General features: G+C 42.3%; 1 protein-coding gene across 2 annotated transcripts in view; it reads left to right on the top strand.

The window, feature by feature from the left end:
* snx25 (sorting nexin 25) overlaps nt 1-22,039 on the top strand; it is a 219,055-nt gene extending 197,016 nt beyond the window's left edge. For both annotated transcript variants that reach the window (XM_078215054.1, XM_078215055.1), the window contains exons 13-20: nt 1,311-1,448; nt 2,949-3,062; nt 5,722-5,886; nt 6,744-6,861; nt 10,549-10,615; nt 14,133-14,314; nt 16,883-16,983; nt 21,411-22,039. In XM_078215054.1, the coding sequence (XP_078071180.1) occupies nt 1,311-1,448; nt 2,949-3,062; nt 5,722-5,886; nt 6,744-6,861; nt 10,549-10,615; nt 14,133-14,314; nt 16,883-16,983; nt 21,411-21,506 (981 nt within the window). In that variant the 3' untranslated portion in view covers nt 21,507-22,039. The remainder of the gene's footprint in view (nt 1-1,310; nt 1,449-2,948; nt 3,063-5,721; nt 5,887-6,743; nt 6,862-10,548; nt 10,616-14,132; nt 14,315-16,882; nt 16,984-21,410) is intronic.
* Nucleotides 22,040-22,324: the final 285 nt, after the last annotated feature.

Genomic DNA, 22,324 nt, shown 5'->3' with positions numbered 1-22,324 from the left:
TCGATTAAGATCAGTGACAAGATCCTGGAAAATATGGACTAATTTCCATGCCTAGGAAGCCTCCTCTTGATGAAGGCAGACGTAGACAACAAAATTCATCATTGCTTCAAATCTACCAGCTCAGCTTTCAGCCATTTGAGGAAGAGTATTTGAGGACCAGGATCTCAAACGTGAGACTAAGGTCATGGTTTACGGGTAGTGGTGATTCTCTCAATCCTATATGCTTCAGAGACTTGGACAAGCTACAGCACAGGCGACGTATCACCAGCGATGCCTTTGCAGAATCCCCCAAACCCAGTGGCAAGCAAGGCAGTCCAACAGTGGCATCCTCCCCCAAGTCATCAAGGTGTTAATCACTCAAATTTAGCTCCACTGGGCAGGACATGTTTGTGTGCCTAACACAAGCTAACAACTATATTGAGAACTCAGTCACAACAGGAGACTCCCAGAGGACAATGGAGATGGTTTAGTGATGTCCTCAAAGCACTTTTGAAGAGGTCAAACATACTAATGAGTCCCTGGCTTGTGACTGACCATTCAGTAGGGGAAGCAACAAACACATCGAGACACAACACCAGGAGCAGCAGAGGCGATGGTAAGGCATCAGAGCGAGTGTAAAAACCTTCAAACCACCCATCACCTGAACCTTCAAACACCACCTCCCTTGCATGTGACAGTCTACAGATCATGCATTTGTGTTATCAGCCATTGAACCAGAGTCGGAGGAAGTCATCCTCAATCCTGAGAGACTGTTGAAGAAGAAGAGTAAGCTGTAACAAAAGCAAACCATTCAGATGAAATATTAAACCATTGGATTTATTAAAGGTCGCTTGTTATGAGAATGGGTTGGTAACTTTAGATTTTATAGTCAATTCTTCGCAAGGCTGCTGAAGATGACTTGTTGGGCTGCTGACTATTTACACTTTTTTAACTGCTTGGAGAATCTGCCCTTGTCGTGTTTGAAAGTATTCAGCTGATCAGTTGCACTATTACAAATGAAATTGCTCAATTCCACAGTAAATAATTTCTCATTCAGTTCTGGTGCTTCAGAACCTGACATTTTCATTGTCTATGGAACTATATTTAAAAAAATTGTTGCTGAAAAATGAGCAACAAAACAGACTGTGTGTCTGGTGATCTGTGAGAGAATGGACTGCACTATATCACTTGTAACCATCCTAAAATTGTGCTGAGTTCCCCACAAGAGTAATTTTGCTCTCATGTAAGTGCACAAACTAATGCTGACTCTCTGGATTTTTGCTGAATTATATTTGCATATTGTCAACCTGTTCATTCCTTTTCTTGGGCAGGTTGTGGAAGAGAATGGGGAGCAAATGCCCTGCTACTCAGTCACAGTGCAACTGAGTCCGTCTGATCCTGAACATAATGGCTGGGCAGTTACCAGGAAGCTAAGCGAGTTCCAGACGCTACATAGGAAACTCTGTGAGGTACCTGCCACAAATGTCATCCTATGTGACAGTGACAAAGACCAGCTATCCTTCTCGGACCCCCCCCTCTCCCCTCCCCCCCCAACCCACCCACCATCATCCAGCTGAAGGGAACTGCACTTGTCTGGCTCCATTTTTATCTATCTCCATCAAGAACAATCAATTGCAGCACAGGAACAGGCCCTTTGGCCCTCCAAGCCTGCACTGACCATGCTGCCCGACTGAACTAAAACCCCCTACCCCTCCAGGGACCATATCTCTCTATTCCCATCCTATTCATGTATTTGTCCAGATGCCCCTTAAATCATGGTAAGAAGTCTCACAACACCAGGTTAAAGTCCAACAAGGCCTGGTGTTGTGAGACTTCTTACTGTGCTTACCCCAGTCCAACGCCGGCATCTCCACACCTTAAATCATGGCCAGAGAACTGCCATTTATGGGCTCCTCTTCCCATATTCCCATACACTTGCATACACTCAGTATGTTGTCCTCCAAGGGTTGACCCCTGTCCTCCCCCCTCTTATTTTTCATCCATGTGCTGCCCCTGGATGATATCGACTGATAACCTGTGTGTTGACGGCATTATTACATTGGGACATTCCTGATCCCCTTTCATTCTCACTCACTCGGAGATGGTCAAATCTCTTGCTTGGGGATCCTGAACAAGAGAGAGAATGAGTGACGTTGGAGGATGAGTCAGGAAGGCAGTTCTGAGTGGATGCTTCTAAATTCATGTTGTCCCCATGTTTTTTATATTGTATTGTTAGGGCTGTTGTCAGAGTCATGTCCATAAGTGTCCAAGTTTGGAGGAAATGATAGTATCCTTATGTTGCTATCCTTTATCAACCAGTTCTGCTTATTAAATGAGTACTGTCTGTATTTCAGCTCTATTATTTTCCTGTAGTGTGGTAGAACAAAAATGATCACCCCCTTCAATCAATCTGTATACAACAAATGTTTAATTGTAGTCACTCTGTCAGCTTCATTAGACAGCCCAGTTACAAATGCAGCTACATTTTACATCCATTATTAGCTGAAAGTAGTGCGTGGATTTACCGTTTGTATTTCTTCTTCTTGTATTTTATATCCTTCGGGGTCACCTCTTGGTTGTCTCCTATCAGGAATTAATTTCACTGGGATTTTTGCATAACTTGGGCCCCTGACGTTAGGCATAGGCCTTCTCTGAACTGTGTCTATGACCAAACAAAAGCAGTACTTGAGATGGGAATTAGAAAGAAGGACAGCAGTAAAATGCCCATTGCTTCCTCTGCATTTTGTAGTCATTACTTTCATGAGATTGTACAGTTGAAACAATTAGCTTTATTTATTGCTTTGAGGACTTCGTTTCTGTGCAAACACTGAGATACCCACTGTAAACATCAGCAGGAGAAGCAGAGCCCTGTAATGTGATCTGAAGAGTGAATTAAGTTTGTGCAGCTCTTAAATGTAGCCCTGTGCAGCATTGTTAAAGCAGCAACTATCGTATTTTGTGTTTTGCAGTGTTTCCCAACATTAAAGAAAGTGCAGCTACCGTCAATGAGTAAGCTGCCCTTTAAATCAATTGACCAGAAGTTCCTGGACAAGTCAAAAAATCAGCTGAATAATTTTTTACAGGTAAGAGAAAACGGGATGGAATGTTCTCTATTTTTCTGCACAGAGTGCTGGCTGAGGTGAGAAAACCAGTGTGTAGCTCGCCGGCTGCATAGCTGCGTTCGCACCAGAAAATGCAGCACCTCTACGCAAAAAATATCTGCAGACATGGCCCACCGCATCATGCTGGCGGGGCAGGGCTGGGAAAACTGGCAATGCTGGGAATCCCGAGATTGGGATTTTAAAGGACACCCTGATCTCTGTAAGAACAGGGAGCTCCTCACAACAAGCCCCCCCACCCCCACATACACAGAAAACCTAACCCCATCCCATGCACGAAGGGGACTCCCCTGTCCCTGCCAGCGCTGGCCAAACATATCCCTCTTCATCCCAGGGGCGATATTTTTCCCTGAGTGCCCCCAGCAGGTTCCCTTCTCCTGGCTCATGTTTTGCAAAACTTGATATAAACTTCACCAGCGTGACATAATGTTGGCAAGGGGGTGGAATAATGGCGCAAAAGCGCTTTAATGAGATGTTAATTTATTGAAATGAGATTCCTGACCTTTCTGGGTGGGAACCTCGTTACATCAGCAGCGAGGGGTGGTGAAAATGAGATCTCACTGACGAGGTTCTCATTTTCTGATTCTCTATTTTGTGCAAACACGGGCGCAAAATCGCAGCCAGCGAGTGTAACTCCATTAGCATCATTGAAACAATTGTCAGTGGTGAATTGGAATTGGACACATCCAAGTTTCAGAATATGAGCAATTTCTATATCTGATTAATAATCATTAATTCTGCAGGTATTTTGGGCTTATTGCAGACTTTCTCACTCTGCTTCCATTCCCAGCTGTACCGCTCCCAAGTGGGTAAAATGCAGACTCTGTTTGCTGGAAAGATTGATTGAATACAGCCATATCTTAACATAAGAAATATAAGCAGGAGGAGGCCGTTTGGCCCATCGAGCCTCCTCTATCATCAACATCATGTGATCTGATTGTGACTTTAAAGCCACTTTCCTGCCACCCCCCCACCCCCCCCCCCCCCCCCCAATAATCCTTGACATCCTTGTAGATCAAAATTCTATCTGACTCGGCCTCAAACATATGCAATTACCCAGCCTCCATCTATCTCTGGGGAGGAGAATTTCAAACACTGACAACTCTCTGAGAGAATTGCAATTGGGATTAGTTTAGGGGTTTTAAAAAAAAAAGGGCGGCATGGACAAGTTGGGCCGAAGGGCCCGTTTCCATGCTGTAAACCTCTATGAGAAGAAATTCCTCCTCATCTCCATATTAAAAGGGAGACCCCTTATCTTGAAGTTGTACCTCCTAGTTCTAGATTCTCTCGAGGGAAAATATCCTCTTATTATCTATCTTGTCAAGGCCAGCCACCTCCACCACATTCCCTCCAAGAATCAGAATTCACTCTCTGGTCAGTGGCCATTTGCTCATTCTTCCGGCAGGGGACTAAATCAAGGATAAATAGGCTTTCAAAGTATGATTAGTGCAATGATCTGACTAATACCATTTGAGTTAAAATTAAAAACAGACCATACATTCAGGTTAAAAAAAAAATTTCTGTCCCTGTGCACAACATTTTCCAGAATATCTTAATGCTAGGGTAAAACTAGTTTTTAATGTGTCTCTATTGGAAAGGATTATTGTTTGAGTAGCGAGACAGCATTTAAAATAATGACTTAAAGTACTGACTGCTTGGCATTAAGATCCACAGTTAGGGGCTTTTAAAAGACACAGACTAAAACCACAGCCACAAAGATTTTTGATTGTGGAAGTGCTTGCTCATCTATGTAAATGGCTCTCTGAGGTTTACTTTAGAAGATTAATGTTGATGATGATTTTGGGGCTATAACAGAGAGCTGGCTGGCTTAAAGAGCAGGACTGGCTATTAAATGTTCCTGAATACAAGATTCTCAGAAAAGATAGGAAAGGTGAAAAGGGGGAAGAGATGACAGGAAAACATTACAGTGCTGGATAAAGGAGTCAAGGACAGAATCTGGCTAGAGCTAAGGAACAAAAAGATGCAGTTACATTGTTCATTGGGTAACCAACTAGTAGGAAAGATATAAAGAAACAGATTTGCAAGAAAATTGCAGAGAGATGCAAGAATTATGGAGTAGTTATAATGGGGGATTTTATCTGAATGTAGATTGGGATAGTAGTGGTATAAAGGGCAGAAAGAGTTTCAAATGCGTTCGGGAGAATTTTGTACTGTCTGTTTCCAGTCCAATGAGAACGTTTGTTGGACCTGGTTTTTGGGAATGAGGTGAGCCAAGTGGATCGAGTGTCAATAGGGAAACATTTAGGGACCAGTGATCGTTGTATCATGAGGTTTAGGATGACTATGGAAAAGGACAAGGAGCAATCCAGAGTAAGAATGATTAACAGAGGTTGGGGGAGGGGGAGTCAACTTCACTGGGAAAATTGCTTCTATGGAGAGCCTACACTAATAGGATGGGATAAATGGTCTCCTGTGTCGTAACGATTCTGTGAACTCCATAACTGGAGAAGAGTTTGCTCTCTGGATTCATGCCTTCTTTAAAAGTCATCCGTTTCTAGAAGTACAGTTGATCAGTTATCTGGTTCCAGTCTGTAACTAAGACATTTGCTGTGCTCCTAACCTTGTTAAATACTGCTTTCTCACATGAACTTTCTTCCTACAGAAACTCCTTATGGATGAGAGACTGTGCCACAGTGAGGCACTTTATGGTTTTCTAAGCCCCTCTCCAGAATACCTGAAAGTTGTTGATGTACAAGGGAAGAAATCAACTTTTTCACTGTCCTCCTTTCTGGAGAGGCTACCTGGAGATTTCTTCTCCCATCAAGAGGTGTGGATCAATAAATCTCTGCAATGAGATTAAATTATGCAAAATTGCTCACATAATTATTACGCTCTGCTGTATTAAAAATAGTCTTGCAAATCACGACATCTGCATTTTCTGACTTGTGTATTAGAATAGGGGAGGCGATGGCCTAGTGGCATTATCGCTAAAAGTTAAAGTCTATTTATTAGTCACAAGTAAGGCTTACATTAACATGGCAATGAAATTACTGTGAAATTTCCCTAGTCACCACACTTCAGCGTCTGTTTGGGTCAATGCATCTAACCAGCACGTCTTTCAGACTGTGGGAGGGAACTGGAGCACCCAGAGGAAACCCACGCAGACATGAGGAGAACATGCAAACTCCACACAGACAGTGTGGACTATTAATAGACTCTTAATCCAGAAATTCAGCTAATGTTCTGGGGATCTGGGTTCGAATCCCACCACTGCAGATGGTGGAATTTAAATTCAATAAAAATATCTGGAACTAAGAAACTGCTGATGACGGTAAAACCATTATCGATTGTTGGAAAAACCCATCTGGTTCACTAATGTCCTTTAGGGAAGGAAATCTGCCGTTCTTATCTGGTCTGGCCTACATGTGACTCCAGCAATGTGGTTAACTCTCAACTGTCCTTCTAGGGCAAATAGGGATGGGCAATACATGTTGGTCAGCCAGCAACGCCCATGTTCCATGAATGAATAAAAAAAGAGCTGACAATGATATCCCTGTAGAAATGAAGAACAAACTGCAGATAATCTTTAATTTTAAAGTCCTTCAATGATGATTGACGCTGTGTACAATATGAGTTGAACAAAACATGTTTTTTTGACTATTATTTTTCCATGGCTGTCCTCAGGAGGAGACTGAGGAGGACAGCGATCTCTCTGACTATGGGGATGAGACTGACTGCAAAAGAGACTCTCTCGCTGAACCTTGCTTCATGCTCATTGGAGAAATCTTTGAGCTCAGGGGAAGTAAGTGAACCTAATACGTTTCTTTCTTTCTGCCATTATTTGAGAAGTGCTTCATTCCAACTTGCAGTCAGAAAGGACTAAAAGGATTTGCCAAGAGTGGCTGGAGTGCAAATTCTAGTGTCACCCTTGGCATGGTGGTCGCATTCTCGCCCGAGTCAAAAGGCTGTGGGTTCAAACTTCACTGCAGTGGGTTGACTGTAATTTAAGCTGATATTTCCAGAACCATATCCAAGAAGAAGGAAGGGTTTTGCAGAGATGGGAGGAGATAGGAAGGGGCCATCTTGGCTAGGCAAATGGCAACATTAAAATGGTGGAATTAAAACCTAGTCAGCAAACATGACACATCTTTTCCCAATTGCTTATTTAACATTTGACAACCACAATAGTACTTACAATTACCAATCTCATGAACAGCTTGTCTAGAATTGGCAACATTCAGAAATTTTGCCACAAACCTTTTAACAGTGTCCGAATTCCATGATTTATTGGCATTTTAAATACAGCAGCTACTTTCTGCGAACAAATCTTAACAATCAATTTATTTTTAGACCTTCTGACAATTTGCATATTCCTGGCAACAAAACGGTAAATAAATAATCCATAATAACCCTGCATTATCTATTGTATTTATTTTTTTAAAAGCAAGGCCTACAGCGGTGCTGCTGTTTAATGATTTAAGGTAATTGGGTTAATAGAAGCATAATAGAGTTCCTTAACAGGCAAGCCAATGACCGTGTCTTCCGAGAAGCTGACAATGTTTCAGCGGCAGGTCAATCTTGAACTTCTTATAGCACATCAAACTGAATATTTAGCAAAAATCTAAGCCTCTCAGGAATGTTGACAGTCCTATGTTGTGGTCTGTTTTTGAACTATGAAATGTAATTATGCTAGAAGTGCAAGTTAACTACAACTCTCAGATTTCCACGCAATGTATAGAGCAGAAGATTGTGGTGAAAATTATAGAAAGTTTCCCTCCTTCCTTTCTTGAAGGAATTGTTTGCTATTGTAGCTAAGTCCTGGTGCTATCTATTGCTAAACCGGATAAGTTATTTGAACTTACAAGATGGTCGCAATCACATTGTTTTTCCTCCCTGCTATTGCTGACGATCTTCCCCTCAAGTTCACCTTCCTTTCCCCACTCCTGGTTACTCCTTGCTGCCACTGCAGATGATTGATAATCGCCGCCCATAGAGTGCAGCAATGTTCAATCAACAGCTCCCCAGTGACGTTTAGTGACTAACTCTTTAATTTTGGCTGCCTTTTAAAAAATCGACCCTCTATTCTCATGCAGTATAAATTGTCATTCCCTTTGAAATTTGGCATTCTTGCTTCTGTTCTGATGAGTGCAAGACGAAAAGCTTCGACAGCATGTCTTTTTTTTTCAACAATATTCAAACTCTACTACCCAAACGACTATTATTTTTTAAATTGTTCATGAACTAGGTGGGTTGTCATTTAAAACTGAACAGATTCACTGATGTCCTTAAGGGAAGGGTATCTGCTACCCTTATCCAATCTGGCCTGTATGTGATGTAAGGTTCACACCAATGTGTTTTCTGAAATGACCTAGCAAGCCAACTAGTTGCATTAAACCACCACCTTCAATGGGCAACTAGGGATAAACAATAAATGCTGGTCTTTTTAAAGCTGAATTCAAATGTTCTGCCATGGTGAGATTTGAACCTACCTTCTCTGAATTATTGGTCCAGTAACGTAATCATTACACCACTATTTTCCATTGTTTATAGATCTCATTCATGCATAGACTGGTCCCAATCTTTCACGTGCCACAGGGGTGAGGTAGCAAACAGATAATGTTGCCACTGTATTATCGTACCCAATAGCCCAGCCTAGTGTAGCCACTGAAGTCCACAGAATGAGTTTTGAACCTACAACCAGCAGTGAGAAGCCACCATTGATTCCTTAAATGTAAGCATATTCCAATTGTTTTCTCTTTACTGAGAGTGATTATTGTGCTCCAAAAATAAAGTACCCATGACCTCTGATGAACAATATCACTTTTCTAGTAATTTTTGTAAAAGAGTCTGTTCAAATGTCCAGTTAATTAGGTAATATATCACTGTTATCTAGCAATATAAAGTTAATGATGATTACATTAAACTACGTCAGGTGCACTTCATAAATCAGCTGAAAAATAACTGAGAAGAATATAAAATGCCCTTCGCGCTCCACAGCACTCCTGCAGCCAGCTACCTTTTTAATAATCCTCTCCCTTTGTATTCTTTACCCCAGCAAACCTTTACTGTGCCCCATCCCAATCTATGCTCCTATACTTGTTCCTTCGTGTCTAAGGGCTGCAGATTTGCATGCACTTGGCACAGAAAGCGATCGGGCTGGATCACATTCAGCTTAATCATTCCTCTCCCAAAACCAACATTACTTTATGATCATCCAGCAAAGATTACCTCTGATAAAAGCAAAATACTGCAGATGCTGGAATCTCAAACAAAAACAGAAAATGCTGGAAAATCTCAGCAGGTCTGACAGCATCTGTGGGGAGAGAATAGAGCCGACATTGAGTCTGGATGACCCTTCGTCCTGCCGCGGGAGTTGGGACTGCGGGGTGGGGGGGGTGGGGAAACTGCTGGAGGCATTGAGGCTGGCCTGGACATGTCTGGGGGGGGAAACCAGCGATTGGGTGTTGGGGGTTCGCACAGCCAGCGATGCTGGGTCGTGGGGCTGCCCTCGATTGGGAGGCCAGCAGTGCCAGGCTACTACACATGCGCCGATTTCCGCTCTTGACAGATCGGCGCGTGCGCAGTTGCTCGCTCAGCTCTGTGCTGCCGGCCCTTCCAGCAGTAACAGGCCCCGCCCAGTGATTTTTAATGATATTCACGCTAGTGCAGTGCAGAGCGGGAGATTCATTTTGAAAATTCACTGGTTTTTTTTCAGTGAGATTTACAACAGTTTTTACGCGATTTCGTAAATCTGTGGGAGAATCCCATGCATACTGGTTTGGCCTCAACTGTTTTTGACCATTGGTTTGCCTTTTCTACTTTCTCGACTGATATGTATGAGGCAATTAATTAAAAAAAAGGATGTTTCTTTATCCTGAAAGACCAAACTTTCTCACTACTTCTACACATATTAAATCCCACTTAAGAAGCCTCATTGTTCATCGTTTATTACATTATTCTAATCTTCAGACAGTGGATTGCTGGCAACAGACCTGGGGAAATCCCCAACGTCGCACAAAGACCTGTGTGTCTTTGAAAATGTCTAAGTAATTTTTTGTGCTTCATGACTCTCCTGTTGTTGGCATGGGTTTATTCCTGTTTGTAATAATTAATTAGATTTCCTAATGAAGAGGGTGGTGGGTGAGTGGAATCAGCTGCCGTCAGTGGTGGTGGAGGCAAACTCGATAGGGTCTTTTAAGAGACTTCTGGATAGGTACATGGGACTTAATAGATTGAGGGTTATAGCTAAGCCTATATATAAGCCTAGGTAGGTAGGGACATGACCGGCTAACTTGTGGGCCGAAGGGCCTGTTTGTGCTGTATTTTTTTCTATGTTCTAAGAGTATTGCAGAAAATAAGGTAACTGTTCCAAGTGTTACCTTGAAGAGCACGCAAACCAGTTCCAATTGTTTTGGGGGAGATAAATGGCAGCGATCTGTAATCTAGTATTTTTTACTTTGTTTTCATCTTGTTAATCTCTGCTTTACAGTGTTCAAGTGGGTCAGGAAGACACTTATTGCTCTAGTACAAGTTACATTTGGAAGGACAATCAACAAGTAAGTCATTTTATTTCCATCTTTCTTCAAGATGTGGCAAGCCTGTCCTGTATTCTAACACATCTCCACTATGGCTTGGAGCCTCGAAGAATTTAAGTGGAAGGATTTCTTTTGACTATATGCAAGATTCAGAACCATAGAATACAAATATGATAGATTGCTGGAAAAATGGGAAATAGGGATGGGGGGCTATGAGGACCAAATGGTTGTTCAGGACCTTTAAGGAAAAGCCAATCTTATGACTGCTTTACCAAAACCATTCGCAGGAGAGTTGGGATTAAGCAGATTTTAGATTTAGACTTGGTGAGGGTGGTGTCTAGAATATTTCAGGTGCTTGGCATGCTGTTGGTGTCATCCATCCACCTTACTGAAGGCAGATATCCATCCTATAACTGAGATAATACAGGAGTTTGGGATTGCAGCAGCTGAGATACCTGGATTCGGGGTATAATTATCCACACTTGTATATTCAGAGAATGATTGAGAATTGAAATGTTGTTGCTAAACCTCTGGACCTCTAACTGGTTATACCAACATTTTACTGGGATCTGCTTTACATCGATGCTGTGGTCAATGGGACTTGACAGTATATAAGGATACTGTTGCATTCTATGGTGGGTTGTGCTGGTCAGCTAGCTTGCCGCTTGCTAGAAGTTCTTTGTATCAAATCTTAATAGACTGACGTTAGACACAATGAGGAAAGCAAACTAGTTTGTTCCAAGGCTTGAGTAGATTCCAGTATGATGTACCTGGCAGTAGAAGGTTAGAATGGAGGCAAATGCAGTTCAGCAAAAATACATAATCAGGTGACAATTTGCAACTGAAAATCATGCCACGAAAGCCATTTGTTTTAAATGCCCTTTCCCACAGGTAGGTTATTTTTAATCCTATCTTTCTCCGCCAGCTTTCCGGCTCGAGCTGCCCGGTGCTAATTCTCTGTGCTCCTTAGTTGGTCAGTCCAGCACTGCGCAAAATAATGCAGCACTTCCCTTAGAAATACTGATCACTGCCAGTCATCCCCTTGACTGTCCAAACCAAATCAGATTAGGACTCTCAGTGGCTGAATGAAGAGTCAGGAAAGGGGACCTGGGGAAAACCTACAGAAGGCAAACAGGTAGAACTAGGTGCCACAGGGTGAGCCCCCCAGGAAATATGTTGGCCAGCGAGGTTTGCGTTTGATCATACCCTCCATAAGTAGACCAACAATGAAAATGAAGAGCCAGTCACAGCATTTTTATGGCTTCTTCCTCTGCTCTAATTAGTGTCCAGTTATATCAGAGTGAGCTTCTTCCCTGGAAGTTGAAGCAAGGGAATTTTATAATTAACTTGTGACCATTATCTCCTTGCGAGGGTAGCATAGTTTTAGATTTCTGGACTGATGATCCAGAGGCCTGGACTAATATAAAAAGGAAAGACATGCAATTATGTCACGTTTTTATGACCACGAGACATCTCGAAGCGTTTTACAGCTGGTGAAATTATTTTGAAATGTAGTTACTGGTGTAATCTAAGAAAGACAACATCCAATTTACACGCAGCCAACTCCCAGAAACAGCAATGTGATCATGGGCAGATTTTTATTTGAGATATGTTGATTGGGGAATAAATGTTGACCATAACACTGGGCATACCTCCCCTGATCACCTTGGAAACAGAGCCATGGCATTCTTTTCTACATGCATGCAGGCAGGCAAAAGGGGCCTCAGTTTAATGCCTCATCCAAAAGACAGTGCCTCTGAAAGTGCAGCACTCCTTCAGTACTGCACAGGAATGTCAACCTTTGATTTTTGTGCTCAAGCCCTGGAGTGGGACTTGAACCCAGAACCTTGTGACTCAGAGGTGAGTGTGCTACCAACTGAGTAGCGGCTGACAAAAGAACGTGGAGAGATTGGTGATATGAGTTCAAATTCCACCATGTCAGCTGGGGAACTTAACTTCGGCTAATAAATCTGGAATTTAAAAAAAAAAGCTAATCTCAATAATGGTGACCATGAAACAACTGGGTCATCCTTAAAAACCCATCTGGTTTCGCTATATTTTGGGGTAGGAAATCTGTCCTTACCCAATCTGTGCTACATGTGATTCACACCCAGGGCAATGTGGTTGGCTTTTAACTGCCCCCTTGAAATAGTCTAACAAGTCACTTAGTCGTATGGGGATGGGCCATACGGTATTGAATAAATGAAAACATTTCACCCGCGGTATTTCAGATGCTGTACAATATTATTTCAATATGCAGCAAATGATGCAGAATAAAATAAAGCATGCAAAAGTAAACAGACTGCATAAAAGTAATCACTTGCCAGTGTTCCTCATTACAATTGACATCAGAAGTATTCATATGGCAATGACACATGACATCACTCATGGAAATAGATTAAATTCTTAAAATAAATCTAGCCGCTTCACAAATCTAGCTTTAGAGCACATTTGCACTGCAGCAACTTATCAAGGCTCCTTTGACAGCATCTTGTGATCCCTACCACCTAGAAGGACAAGGGCAGAAGATGCATGGAAAACACCACCTGTAGTTCCCTCCAAGCCTCACACTATCCTGACATGGAACTATATTGCCGTTTCTTCTCTATTGCTAGGTCAGAACCCTGGAACTCCCTTTCTAACAGCAGTGTTTTGATTTGATTTATTATTGTCACATGTATTAGTATACAGTGAAACGTATTGTTTCTTGCACGCTATACAGATAAAGCATACCGTTCATAGAGAATTTGGGGCGGCACGGTAGCACAGTGGTTCGCACTGCTGCTTCACAGCTCCAGGGACCTGGGTTCGATTCTCGGCTTGGGTCACTGTCTGTGTGGAGCTTGCACATTCTCCTCATGTCTGCGTGGGTTTCCTCTGGGTGCTCCGGTTTCCTCCCACAGTCCAAAGATGTGCGGGTTAGGTTGATTGGCCATGCTAAAATTGCCCCTTAGTGTCCTGAGATGCGTAGGTTAGAGGGATTAGCGGGTAAATATGTAGGGATATGGGGGAAGGGCCTGGGGGAGATTGTGGTCGGTGCAGACTCGATGGGCCAAGTGGCCTCTTTCTGCACTGTAGGATTTTTATGATTCTATGATTCTAAGGAAAGGAGAGGTTACAAAATGTAGTGTTACAGTCATAGCTAGGGTGTAGAGAAAGATCAACTTAATATTCATTCAAAAGTCTGATGGCAGCAGGGAAGAAACTGTTTTTGAGTCGGTTGGTATGTGATCTCAGACTTTTGTATCTTTTTCCCGACAGAAGAAGATGGAAGAGAGAATGTCTAGGGTGCGTGGGGTCCTTAATTATGCTGGCTGCTTTTCCAAGGCAGCGGGATGGGAGGCTGCTTTGCGTGTATGTGTGCCTACACCAGTTAATGGTTCACAACCATCTTTTTGATGACAAATAAGGATGAGCAACAGACGTTGGCCTTGCTTGCAGTGCTGACATCCCATGAAAGAATAAAATATTAAGTTTGAATTGGCGGGCTGTGGGAAACATTGGACCCTGACCAGTAAATGTGCATCATTCATTTCAGGCAAATCCGTGACACAATCAACTGGATAGTCAGTGAACAGATGCTGGTGTGTTACATCAATGTCTTTCTAGATGCATTCTGGCCAAATGGTAAATTGGCGCCCCCTACACTTGCCAGAACAGAGCAGCAGCGGTTGGAGACAAAGCACAAAGCTCAGCAGAAACTACTCGATAACATTCCAGGTAAGGCTGCAATGCATTAACTTGCGCACATAAATCATTTAGAATTTCTGCGCCTAATTAATTTTGAATTTCTCACTAAAATCAAATTATTTCTGTTGGCTGACCCGGTTTGTCATCCAGGGTGTAGTGCAGTATTTGTCTTGACAACCGTGGAAAATAAATGAGATTGTAACCAGATACTCAGATTGATTCTGCCATCCGTTACCACTCATTGAAATGGAAAATCGTTGCAAAGTCATTTAATACAAAAAGAGATTTTTTTTCCTTCTCAATAAGAAGCCTTTCTTTTACACCTGCTGACCTTTGCCAGATTTTTGAACTATTAGGGCACTATCTATACCCTAGATGTTAGCGATATTTAGTCTGCTTTGTAAATGTAACCATCATTTGGTGTCATACTCATTTGGTAATCTGTGCACAAAACAGTGACAGTTTTAACACACTGCTACATATGTTCTGACAGTTTCAGCGTGGTGTTTTTCTGGATGTCAGGTTACTGTTGATTAAAATATTAGACTGTGGTTTTCAGACTTTAAAGATTTTGTTTCTTAAAGAGGAAGTGTGCTGCAGGTGTTCTGCCTTTTTATGAACTGTTTTCTAATTTAATCTACTGGTGAAATGAATATGGTGATATCGTGTCCATCCTGTCACCCGTTTCCTCCCGCTGCCTGCCCACCCACACCGCACTTCCTTTGGGAATACACCTGGAACTTCCTGACATCTCCCAGAAATGTGTCACATTGGAAATCTGAGTCCTGGTTTCTGCTCTGACTCCTCTCACCATTGCAGGGATGCAGCTGGCACTGTTAGTATTTACGCTAGCTCCACATGGCTAAGGCATGAATGGCTCTCTGTCTTGCTGTTTTCACTGACTGACTCCCACCAGATGGGGAAGTGAACATTATGGTCTCAGCATCAGTGGTGAGATCTGTGTGGGTGAGATACCGACAGCTGGATCAGTGTCTGCAGTGATGTATTGTTTGTCAATTGGGAACATTGTCATACATGGTTGAGCAGGGATTTGGCAGACAAAGCACATCTATTATTCCTCACACAGGAGAGTTGAAACGTGGCTCTTTCTATTGGGTAGAAACCATATTAAAGTAGAAGGATAAACTAATCCTATTGTCATACTTATTGAACCATGGGATCCGCTCCACCCAATGCAGCATGTGGGACATTGACATGGTATTTAGGGAAGGTCTGCTTTGGGAAGACATTATTTTGTGTTTTATTTTTGTTAATGATTGTCTATAACTATTATGAATTATGATTATTTGTTTTGTTGGGGCAGCACAATGGTTAGCACTGCTGCCTCACAGCAAGAAGTCTCACAACACCAGGTTAAAGTCCAAACCTGTTGGACTTTAACCTGGTGTTGTGAGACTTCTTACTGTGCTTACCCCAGTCCAATGCCGGCATCTCCACATCATGACTACCATCGGCCACACAGCACCAGGGACCTAGGTTCAATTTCAGCCTTGAGTGACTGTGTGGAGTCTGCACATTCTCCCCGTGTCTGCGTGGATTTACTCCGGATGCTCCAGTTTCCTTCCACAGTTCAAATATGTGCAGGTTAGGTGGATTGGCCATGCTAAATTGTCTCTTGGTGTCCAAAGATGTGTAGGTTAGATGGGATTAGCCATGGTAAATGTGTGCAATTACAGGGATAGGGCAGGCGAGAGAGCCTGGGTAAGATACTCTGTAAGAAGTCTCACAACACCAGGTTAAAGTCCAACAGGTTTATTTGGTAGCAAATACCATAAGCTTTCAGAGCGCTGCTCCTTCGTCAGATGGAATGGAATGTGCTCTCAAACAGTGGACAGAGACACAACATCAAGTTATAGAATACTGATTAGAATGCGAATCCCTAAAGCCAGCCAGGTCTTAAAGGTACAGACAATGTGGGTGGAGGAAGCATTAAACACAGGTTAAAGAGATGTGTATTGTCTCCAAACAGAACAGCTAGTGAGATTCTGCAAGCCCAGGAGGCAAGCTGTGGGGGTTACTGATAATGTGACATAAATCCAACATCCCGGTTTAGGCCGTCCTCATGTGTGTGGAACTTGGCTATCAGTGTCTGCTCAGCGACTCTGCGCTGTCGTGTGTCGTGAAGGCCACCTTGGAGATTCGCATTCTAATCAGTATTCTGTAACTTGATGTTGTGTCTCTGTATGCCCTGTTTGAGAGCACATTTCCACTCCATCTGACGAAGGAGCAGCGCTCCGAAAGCTTATGGTATTTGCGACCAAATAAACCTGTTGGACTTTAACCTGGTGTTGTGAGACTTCTTACTGTGTTCACCCCAGTCCAACGCCGGCATCTCCACATCAAGATACACTGTCACAGAGTTGGTGCAGACTTGATGGGCCGAATGGCCTCTATTGTACCACTTGAGTTTCTATGCTCACAATTTGGCACCTTCTGCCATGCTGATTTTTCAATAAACCAATTATCTATCTGCAAAATTTTTATTTTCTTAAGGCATTCTTCCTTGCGAGTGGATCAACCATAAACCCCGTGCCATGAATAAAGTGATGTTTGTTAATCTCTGCTGTTCTTTTCCAGATGCACTGCAGAATCTCGTTGGACAGCAAAATGCGCGACATGGGATCATTAAAGTTTTCAACGCACTACAGGAATCCAGTGCCAATAAGCATCTCCTCTATGTGAGTACAGTAGGAATTACATTTCCCAGTGGGAGCTCTGCCAATGAGACCTCGTAAATGAGACCAGTAGCTCCTTGGAGAAAAGTGTGAATGAATGTCAGCTTCGGGTCTATCCCTATGCCTCCTTTATGTGCTCTACTCGCCCACCATCCCCCCCGCCTCATATTAGGCAACAGTGAGGTATCTGGATTATATCAGCTGCTCTTTATTTGAGTGCTGCTGAGACTGAGTTTTGAACTCCAATCTGACCGTTACATTTTTCTCATCATCATCATCCTCAAATTCTCTCACACCCCAGCTTTCAAAAGTAACTTAAACAACAAGTCATCATGAGAAAAAGATGACAGGCTCCAGTGTGAACCATGGATGGGTTGGGAGCAATATTTTGTAAGTGGGTTTGCAATACTTCATACAGTAGAGATACTGAATCTGATTAGTTATCATGTGGTGCATGGAATGGAGAGGAGGTGAAATGTTGTGTCCTGAGAGATAGTTATCACTCCTTGGATGTGTACTACCTTTGTAGATAAACCTTACAAGCTCTTCAAAAACAACAATCATAATATTTTACCCCCAAAAACTCTGATTTCACATGTCAGACTTTTCAGCAACTGCATAAATCTGTTGACGGCTGTTGTGAAGTCTAACATGATGTCCCATCCTCCTGACTGGGAGTAAAATATATCATTATACAAGACATTGGTTGAACCTCTGTTGGAATATTGTGTGCACTTCTGGACACCACACTATAGGAAGAATGTGAATGCATTGGAGAGAGTGCAGAAGCAGTTTACAGGAATGGTTCCAGGAGTGAGAAACTTCAGTTATGACAATAGATTGGGGAGGTTGGGACTGTTCTCCTTGGAGAGAAGAGGCTAAGAGGAGATTTGATAGAGATGTTCAAAATCATGATGGGGGTTGGACAGTAGATAGGGAGAAACTGTTTCCGCTCGTAAAAGGATCGAGAGGGCTCAGATTTAATGTGATTGCAAAAGAAGCAAAAGTGATATGAGAAAAAAACTTATTCACACAGCGAGTGGTTGGGGTCTGGAATGCACTGCCTGCAAGTGTGGTGGAGGCAGGTTCCATCAAGGCATTCAAGAGAGCATTAGATTATTTCAATAAAATAATATGCAGGGGTATGGGGAAAAGGCAGGAGAATGGCACCAAGTCATAATGCTCATTTGGAGAGCCAGTACAGACACCATGGACCGTATAGCCTCCTTCCGCGCCATAATAACTCTGTGATCAGTTACAGTAAGGGTGCAATTAGTAGAGGCCAGGATTTAAAGGATAACTGATCAGAAGTGACGGGGCAAGGAGCAACTTGTTACTGGTTTTGAAAGTCCGGTTAAAGCATGCAGTTTCTTTTCCACCTGCTGTATCATTGAGCTTCCAGTTAAACTCTTCTGCATCGATTCCTTCATGCTAAATTGTACCTTCCGTGACTTGTGCCAACCTTACAGAAATTGTTGGGGGGGGGTTAGTGGTGGGAATAAAAATTGTTAGTCTTAGATGGATTGAGGCAGCTGAATGTTTACCAGGAGGATATAGACAGAACATAGTTATTAAGTGCCTGGGGAATACTATAGAAACTGGAGATGCATTTTTACCACTTAAAACCAACTCTCTTTTCCACTGACAATTTGCCAAGATTCCAGTTCTTTCCAATTGAGTCTGTTAACCTGGCAATCTATTTAATTTGACTTTCCATAATTGTGTATAATGGAAACATCAACCACTCCATCGTTACGAAATGACATTCTGTCACTTTCTGCTGTTTAAACTGCAGTCAAGTTGAAAAGAAGCACGCTGATTCAGATCACGATTAGAGGGATATTTGTGCTAATTGCTGGAGCGCTGAGGCTTGAGGCTTTTTTTAATATAAGAGACACAAATTTGAGTGACTAATAATACACCATGAGTCATTGGTTTAATTAAGGAATAAAATCTTCCTATTCTGACTTGGGTATTGCTCAATATTTAAATATAAAATGCGTTCTGGAAGCTGTAAAGATATGAAAATCTGTGACTGTCAATTAAAAGGAAAAGTAGTTTTGAATGATATTTTAAACGGGATAAAGATGAAATGTCATTTGTAGCAGAGAGATGTGATGAGCAAGATCACTCGTGGCTCTGTCATTTGTGGATGGTCTGAACAACTTCTCACTGTTCTCAGTTGACCACGTTAGGTCCTCTGTATGCTTAGTTCCTTTGTTCATCAGTGTATGCAGGGAAACGTGAAAAATCTTGAAAGTGGCAACACGTCGGTATACTGCTGGTTAATGATTACCATAAAATCTCATCTCAGATGGTATTGGGAAACTTTCAGCAGCTATAACAACGACTTGGATTTTATGTAGCATCTTGAAGGGTTGATTTACAGGGTAGTTACAAATGTGGAAAACCTTTCGGCCTGTCTTGTTTCAATCACCCAGGACAATACTGGCATTGTTTCTCTCCTCAATTTCAGCATTCACTTGTTTCTGAACAGGATCACAAAATGGTCACAGTGCACGAGAAGGCCATTCAGCCCATCACGTCCATGGTGATTTCCTGCGATAGCAACTCTGCTAGTATCGAACATAGGAATTAGGAGCAGGAGTAGGCCACTTGGTCCTTTGAGCCATTGAATAAGATTATGGCAGATCTGATTGTACTGCCCTGTTGCTGTTTCCCCAGCATCTTCTTGTAAAGATTCCATTAGTGATCAACCTCTGCTCCCCCACGCTCCCTACCCATCCCAGCTGCAAGACTTTGGGAATAACCTCAAGCTTATGTTCTTATTTTGCTGCCAATAAACTTGATGCTTGGTGGGTAGACTCTGAGCTGCCCGATCTGTAGGTTTGGTGGATTAGCCATAGTAAATCCATGGGGCTAGGGGGAATAGGGTAAGGTGGATGCTTAAGATGCTCTTTCGGAGAGTTGGTGCAGACTCAATGGGCTGAATGGTCTCCTTCTGCTGTTAGGTGCATTGGCTGTGCTAAAATTCTCCCTCAGTGTACCTGAACAGGCGCTGGAGTGTGGTGACTAGGGGATTTTCACAGTAACTACATTGCAGTGTTAATATAAGCCTACTTGTGACACTAATAAATAAACTTTATAAAATTCTTCAGTTGTTACTTTAGCCAAATGCTAAGATTGTATTTTTAGACTCCATGATCATTATATTGTGGTGAATCTTTTGGATGTGGGCATTGCAAGACCATCTCATTGTCCTTGCCAAGGTAGGAAGCTATTGCCTTGAACACAACTGACCATTTAGGCCATTTCAGCGGGCAGTTAAAAATCAATGCAAGTAGCATTAAGAATCCAAACAAGCAGTAATCCTGAATTTGAGTTCTAACTGGCTGTGTGTGTTGGTGGAGAGAGGTGTGATCAGACTATTTGTATGTCATATAATCACTGTCCAATAAAGTCCTGAATCCAAATGCAACAGCCTGAATTATGCGGGTAATTGGCTTTGGGTATTTGGAAACCTTGATGCTTGACACATTCCATTAGTTACTGTTGGATGATCTGTGGGGAATGGAAATTGTGTTCATAACATAGTTATGTCCAGAAGAAATCATAGAAGAAATCATAGAAACCCTACAGTACAGAAAGAGGCCATTTGGCCCATCGAGTCTGCACCGACCACAATCCCACCCAGGCCCTACCCCTATATCCCTACATATTTTACCCGCTAATCCCTCTAATCTACGCATCCCAGGACACTAAGGGGCAATTTCAGCATGGCCAATCAACCTAACCTGCACATCTTTGGACTGTGGGAGGAAACCGGAGCACCCGGAGGAAACCCACGCAGACACGAGGAGAATGTGCAAACTCCACACAGACAGTGACCCGAGCCGGGAATCGAACCCGGGACCCTGGAGCTGTGAAGCAGCAGTGCTAACCACTGTGCTACCGTGCCGCCTGCACTGCAGAACTGCAAATTAATTTGGATAAGCATGCCTGAGCATATCCAGTGCCTCATGAATCTATGTGAAATATACAAGTTGTTTTGGGAACACTGACCTTCGATAGCTTGCAGTGAACGGCTGGCTGACACTGTGACTTTATCTGCTGACTGACAGCGCTGGTCCAAAACTGTTTGAGTTCCATATGGAGATAAAGTACCCTCTCGGGGTGCTTTATAAAACATTAATGTCTGCGCCATACTGGCAAATTGGGCAAAGCTTTCCAAACAAGAAATGCAGAAAAACTCAGCAGATCTGTCAGCATCTATGGAGAGAGAAACAGAGTTAACGTTTCGAGTCCAATATGAGATGAGATTTCCAGCATCTGCAGTATTTTGCTTTTATTTCTGTACAGAATGTGTTGGGTTCAGATTTTCCAACTGGACTTTGGTAGATGGGGTGATAGATGTGTGTTATAACTTATTTTTTTTGTTCCTTTTTCTTCCCATCCCTCTCTTCTTTCAGATGCTGCTGGAGTTGCTGCTGATTGAACTGTGTCCAGAACTGCGAATTCATTTGGATGAGCTTAAAGTCTGCCCGAGCCCATCCAGCACCTCGTGAATATACATGAAGTAAAAGTCACAATGGACCTAAAGTAGTTTTTTTAAAAAAAAACACGAGCTACAAACTTTTTTTCCAGAAGGACAAGTAAGCCGGGATATATTGATGTTTGTTGTTTCGCCTCACACGTGACAGATGTAGCACCAAGTGAAACGACTTTATGCTTCAGCATTGCTGAATCAAAGCATAAAGCTACTTACTTTTTCCTTTCATGCTGATATCCGGTAGTTTGTTTCTTTAAGAAGTTCAGATGCCAGTAATTAATGTTGTGAGAAACGGAATAAATATTTTTTAAGACAACTTGAGAATTGTATTATTTTTGTTGGTGGTGCATGTGTCGTATCTAAGTTGCAAAGCTCCTCACAGAGGAATTTAACATTCCTTTCTTATCAGTGATCATTGAGTAGCCTCTGTGTGCAATATGTATGTAGATCATTGTGAATATTTTATTGTTAAATAGACCTAGATTTTATTTTTACCAAAGATTTCAATGGTGTAGATGATTTATAAGCAATAAATTATGACAAAAATGTAAACTCCTCAGTGCAAACTTTTTTTCTGTTGCTCAGTGTTGTACAGAATGGGATTTATAGTATGGATTGTTGATTTCCATCAGATCTCCTCTTGCATCTCATCTGTTAAAATATAGGATATTCCACATTACCTGCTGCCGTGTTGAAAAGAAAGGAGTACAGGATGTGTGTGAGGAGGACTCTCAAATCACTTCCTGACTTTTTGTCTCCTGTGTAGGGGAAAAATTCTCGATTTCTCTGCAGCAGCATGGCTGAAAATTAGAACCAGCCATATGAAGATTAATG

Source organism: Mustelus asterias, chromosome 6 (genome assembly GCF_964213995.1).
Source record: "Mustelus asterias chromosome 6, sMusAst1.hap1.1, whole genome shotgun sequence".
NCBI classification, from domain to species: Eukaryota; Metazoa; Chordata; class Chondrichthyes; order Carcharhiniformes; family Triakidae; genus Mustelus; species Mustelus asterias.
The sequence above is the reverse complement of the archived record's forward strand: the minus strand, read 5'-3'. Positions and strand labels throughout refer to the sequence as shown.